The sequence below is a fragment of the Thamnophis sirtalis genome, unplaced genomic scaffold (assembly GCF_051295495.1).
Source record: "Thamnophis sirtalis isolate CommonGarterSnake01/CBP01778 unplaced genomic scaffold, rThaSir2_p1.2 scaffold_9, whole genome shotgun sequence".
In the NCBI taxonomy this organism is placed as follows: domain Eukaryota; kingdom Metazoa; phylum Chordata; class Lepidosauria; order Squamata; family Natricidae; genus Thamnophis; species Thamnophis sirtalis.
The window spans coordinates 31,174,885-31,180,884 of record NW_028261389.1 but is presented as its reverse complement, the minus strand read 5'-3'; the positions used below and the strand labels follow the sequence as shown (position 1 = coordinate 31,180,884).

The 6,000-nt window shown below is 38.0% G+C and overlaps 1 protein-coding gene across 1 annotated transcript in view; it reads right to left on the bottom strand.

The window, feature by feature from the left end:
• Positions 1-738: 738 nt before the first annotated feature.
• GRAP2 (GRB2 related adaptor protein 2) overlaps positions 739-6,000 on the bottom strand; it is a 73,511-nt gene continuing 68,249 nt past the window's right edge. Inside the window, exons 7-8 of the mRNA XM_087723208.1 lie at positions 4,950-5,066; positions 739-2,184 (exon numbers count right to left, since the gene is read on the bottom strand). Coding sequence (XP_087579334.1) covers positions 2,008-2,184; positions 4,950-5,066 — 294 coding nt within the window. The 3' untranslated portion in view covers positions 739-2,007. The remainder of the gene's footprint in view (positions 2,185-4,949; positions 5,067-6,000) is intronic.

Sequence of the window (6,000 nt, the reverse complement as noted above, 5' to 3'; positions counted from 1 at the left end):
TAAATATATTTCCTTGCATATAAAGGGTTTTATAAAAAAAAAAACATATTGGTATTTGTACTGGAAGAACAGAATCCAGGGCCTGTTCTAATGCTTGTGAGTACAAGAGACAAGGAAGATAGGAAGAAACCTTAACTAGTATGAATTATGGCCTACTCTATCTAAGTAGGCTAAGAAAACATAGGTGATGCAATTAGAATATGTAGCCCTATCATGCTACCCATTTAAATTCATCATTTAAGAGCCACAGTGGCACAGTGGTTAGAGTGCAGTACTGCAGGCTACTTCTACTGCCTGCTGGCTGCCTGCAATTTGGCAGTTCAAATTTCACCAGGTTCAAGGTTGACTCAGCCTTTCATCCTTCTGAGGTGGGTAAAATGAGGACCCAGATTGTTGGGGGCCAATATGCTGTAAACTGATTAGAGAGGGCTGTAAAGCACTGTAAAGTCTAAGTGCTATTGCTATTGCTATCATACCCAATCAAGACTAATGTGAACAAAGACAGTATATTTTGGGAATTTAGATTGCTAAAAATATTATTTATTTTTATTGTATACTGTTTTTATATTAAAGTACTTCTTTCTTTAAACACCTTCCATTGGAGCATCTCTTAGCAGCCTAGGAGAACTTATTCAGGTGTTATAACAAATTAATAAGTGTACGATGAATTTTTTTTGACATGAACAGCTTATGTAAATATCACTAATAAATATTTTTTTGTCATATGTGCTTGATTTCACTTGGGAGGAGACAGGACGAATCTTAGGTTAATAGTATATTTATTGTAATTGAATTTCCAATATTCTTTGAAGGAAGTTATTACTATCAGATACAAAGCTGAGACATGTTTACTTTGTGGATTTCCCTGTGAATCAGCCATGGAGTTATGTGATGTTAAGAAAGAGACATTATTAGCATAATGGCGACAATTCAAATTGTTCAACTGGTTGCTTATTTTTTCCGTGTATCAGGAAGTAGAAATTTACTCTAAAATGAAACATTTTTTTCCAATTCCATGGCACAATGTTAATATTCTCAGGCATTTGTTCCATGAAATAAGCATGTAGACTTTACAATATTTGGAAGAACAATCAGAGCGATTTTGCAAGCTGTCTTACTAAATCTTACAAAAAGTAGGGAATCATCGTATGGAAAGACAACTCAAACCAAGATAGAAAGAGCACTGTATTTTTCTCAACTGGGCTGAATCAACTTTCTTCAGAAAACTGAATGCAAATGATAGGTGTACAGATCAACAAATTGAATACTATTTAAATAATTTTCTTGGATTCCCCCCCCCTTTAAAAAAAATTAAAGTTCTGCATGTACATTTGTACAATGAAATATAGGTAGTTTTTGACTTACAACAGTTCATTTAGTGACTGTTTGAAGCTTCATAGGCACTGAAAAAAGGGACATGATTGTTTCCCACATTTATGACCATTGCAGTATCCCCGCAGACACGTGACCAAAATTCAGGCACTTGGCAACTGGTTCATATTTATGATGGTTGCCAGGGTTATGTGATCACCTTTTGGGATTTTTGGGCAAGCAAAGTCAGTGGAGAAACCAGATTTATTTAGCAACCATGTTATTAACTTAACGACTGTAGTGATTCACTGAATGACTGTGGCAAGAAAGATCATAAAATGGGGTCAAAACCCACTTAGCAACTGTCTTGTTAGCAATAGAAATGTTGGGCTCAGTTATGGTTGCAAGTTGAGGACTACCTATATCTACTTTGTAAAATTGTAAAAGTACTGAATGAATTTAAGAGTTGAGACAGTGGTCCAAAAAGGACTTTTCTGCTATAATGTTTCAAATGAATCAAACCTATCCATAGCTAGTTTCCTGAAATGTTAGCTCAAAGGAGATGGTGTATTAAATAATAATTAATAGTGATTAAGATTAAGGAGCTATGAACAGTAACTAGATATTTTAAGAGTATCTTCTATTTATACAATGGCACATTCTTATTAAACCCCCATGAGAAACAAAGACAGTTTATTAGTTCATTGGTTGCACATAGTTGGCAGGAAAGAGACCAAGTGTTCCATGTAAACAGCCTTTCCACCAATGTTCATCAGAGCTGTCGACGACTTCTATGATGTCTCCAGTGCAGAATTCTAGCTCATCGCCCTCTGCCGCCTCAAAATCATACAAGGCCCGAACCCATTTTGGCCTCTAGCAATAAAGAGAAAGAAATGCATTAGCCACAAATACAATCTTGGAGATTATAGTGAAATTTGCTATCACCAAATCATAATGACCTAACTTCTTGTAATGTAGAGATGTTGTACCTTATCTACCTCATAAATTGTTCATTTCTCCACCCCCTCAATGTTTTTCCTTAAAAAACCCCATGGACCTCAGATTATTTTCATACCAGTGGTAGGTTTCAAAAATTTTTAGAACCTCTTCTGTACATGTGGCCGGCTTTGTGGGAGTGGCTTGCCAGCCATGTGACTGAGTGGAAGTGGCTTGGCAGTCATGTGACTGGGTGGGCGTGGCCAACTTGTAAAATGTGGTAAACTCACTTAACAACGCTCTTGCTTAGCAACCAAAATGTTGGCTCAGAAACTCTGGCATTTGAAGCACACAAGTCTTAAAGCTGTCAAGTTACAAGACCCTTGCACCCCTAACTCTTTAGAATAAAAAACCCAGGGATGTTCAAACTTGCCATCTTTAAGACTTTAAGGTTTAGATAGGACTCTTAGAGGCAGGTGGGGCGGTTGGTGAGCCAGCCAATCAATGAGTGGAGGGCAGGGCAAGCGTGGTGCGGATGGGCGGGGGGAGGGAGCTGGAACCAGTTCTAAACGGCACGGTAGATTTGTGGAACCTCTTCTATAGAAGAGGTTAAAACTGGCAGGAACCCACCCCTGTTTCATACCCAGTTGCATGTTTTGTGTCCCGTATCTCTAATATCTCTAATTTCTGATGACCATGCCAAGACACCTTCTAATTTTGAGAACACAGGCAGTTACAGAAAAAGAAAAAAGTCTAAACTCTTTAGAATTACCTGTACACCAGCATGTAGATTTTGAAGGAAAAAGTATAGAAAAATCCAGAGCAGATAAATGGAGGTGGAATGAGACAGTATAGTTCTGATGCTGGGAAAGAGTGGGTTAAAGGGAAAAAAATAGATTGTAGTATAGTAACTGTCAGCCTAGGCAAGAAAAAAAAATATTGGGCCATTCTATCGTTAAACAAGTGGAGAGAAAGAAAAAAATAGCAGTTCAGAAAAAATAGTATCAGAACAGAGGTACCTATAATTTATATCTATTAGTATAGCTTTAATGGAAGAATACAGACGCTTGGTTATTATATACATAAACATTTAGTCACTAGAATAATTGTAATTACATTTTACACTAGGTTGTCATAATAATAAATAGTACTGTGTTTAATTTCTTAGCTTTCTATGTGTCTGGCTTTACACCTATCCATACCCACACTCTGATCCTTCTAAAGATTATAACCCATTGGCATTTTACTAGTATGTCTGTTGCAGAGCTTCTCCTAGCAAGGTGGACTGGCACTTAAGGATACAAAATGTACTGATATGTAGATTTGTTGTAAAAATAAAAACTAAGAAGACTTTACCAAAGAATTCCAGCAGAGGGATCCACAGATTGTGGGAAAAGAAATCACAGCACACATAAAAAATAGGCACAGCTTCAATCAGACTGTCATGGCTGCCAGAATGATGTTTTCCATCATTTTTGGACGGGGAAGGAGAGTAACTGATAGATTTGTTATCAGGCTGCTTATGACTATAGGAAGTCCTCAACTTCTGTTGCTAATTGAAACATTTGTTAAGTGAGTTTTGCCCCATTTTGCAATCTTTCTCGCCACAGTTAAGTGAATCACTGCAGTTGTTAAGTTAGTAACATGGTTTTTAAGTGAATCTTGCTTCTCCATTGGCTTTACTTGTCAAAAGATCACAAAAGGTGATCACATAACCCTGGAGGACTGCAACTATCATAAATATAAACCAGTTGCCAAGCATCCGAATTTTGATCACATGACCATGGGGATGCTGCGACAGACATAAGCGTGAAAAATGGTCATAAGTCACTTTTTCAGTGCCATTGTAACTTCAAATGGCCATTACAGAAACTGTTGAAAGTCAAGGGCTACCTCTATGTGAACACTTGTTCTAATTAACAAAGTTAATTGACAGAAACCACAAAGTTGTCTCTAAGTTTATTGGTCTTCATAGGTACCATATTACCAGGGGTGGGATTCCACCAGTTCAGACCGGTTCAGGTGAACCAGTAGCTCCAATGATCAGCTGGGAGTGAACTAGTTCACCCCGAGAATCAGATGGGCCCACCCGCCTGCCCACGCTATTTCCCTACCTTTATCTTTGGTAGAGTAACACAGCTGATTCACGCGGCAGAGCAGCCTGCCACGCAAATCAGCTGTGTTACTCTTCCAAAGAAACCCAGAAGTTAAGATTTCTTCAAATTGCAAATTGCGTGATCACCGAACCAGTTGTTATATTACATTATAAACCAAAGGTTTATACATACACCCAGCTATTTCTGGGTTGAAGGCTGTGCTTGATATTTAAGAGTTGTGCTTGGTTGCACCAAAAAATAGTGTGTGGGATCAAGACAGCAACTATGATTGACTTTATTTACACTTAAAATGAATTAAAATAATATAAGTAAAATGTATACCCACCAATTATTTACATTACTCCAATATTGAAATTATTAAATAGCTCCCATCACATTAAGTATTGTTCTTTGTTAGCCATATTGGAAGTTCCTGAGAGCTTCCCCTAAGCTTTCCATTTTGCTTAATGTTATTTTTTCTCTTCCAGTGAAATACATAGAAAAAAATAAATTGATCTATTTTTTTAAAAAAAATAAAAGTTTAGCTGTATTACCTGTCAAATTAAATTCTCTCTCTGAAAAAAAGATGAGTGTACTTGTACTTACCTGTACTTGTTGTGCTGGATCAGTGTGTCTCCGGGAAATAGATGTTGCACTTGGCTCTTTACAATCCTTTGGGGCCCTAGGTCGATCTTGAATATCCAAGCTTCTGCCATGTCTATTCTATGAAGCAAAAAAATATAACATTACCACTATGAATATGATCCAAGATGGAATGGTCACCTATTAAGAGGGTATCTTGGTACAATATAAACAGAAAACAAAAACAGCAAACACACTCAAGTGGCCCCATCTATTTCACAGCAAGGCCTGGGAGACAACAAGATCTGCAAGGCTTTTATGGGACAGCAACAGAATGGAAGCCAAACAGACCAGCTACCAGCACAGCTTGCAGAACAGAAGTGTCATATAGTCATATTGAAGCATGCCCATCACCACTCAAATGTTAATGTTCTGGATCATCTGAAGATTCTGAATGGTTTTCATGTAAAATACATTGCATTAGTGAGTCACCCTTGCATCACCCTTCAGGTGATTAGGGCATGACTGAGTGTCTCAAGGGCCTCCTGATCCAGAGGATGGAGCTGACGGAAGTCTCCCTTGGCCATAGCTGCCACTTCTTTTTGAACAGTAATTCCAAAAAGACCCTCAGAATTGTGCATCATTCTTGAGCAGGGAAGTGCTTCTCCATCCAAGAGTATAGATGGAAAGTCCTGGATACAGAGTCCCTAATATCCACAGCTATTCAGGCTTTGTAACATTGAATCAAATTCAGTTCTTCCCCAACCAGGCCTGTGTAGTTTCCAAGTACTCATTTGTCCAGTCTAAAGTAAAAAGATGTAACTGGGTATCATCAACATACTGATGATGATACTGAACGTCAGACCCCTCTTTTAATGGCTTCCTGCACACATTAAACTAGAATGGACCATATTAAAGTCACCTCACATCATAGGGTCTAGGGGACAACCTTATCTTGCTTGCTAACACTGAATGGAGGAAACCATGAAAGAAGGATGAGAATAATCCCTCCCTGCAGATGGTTCATAAGGATACGGTGGTCAGTGGTGTCAAAAACTGCTGAAAGATAAAAAAA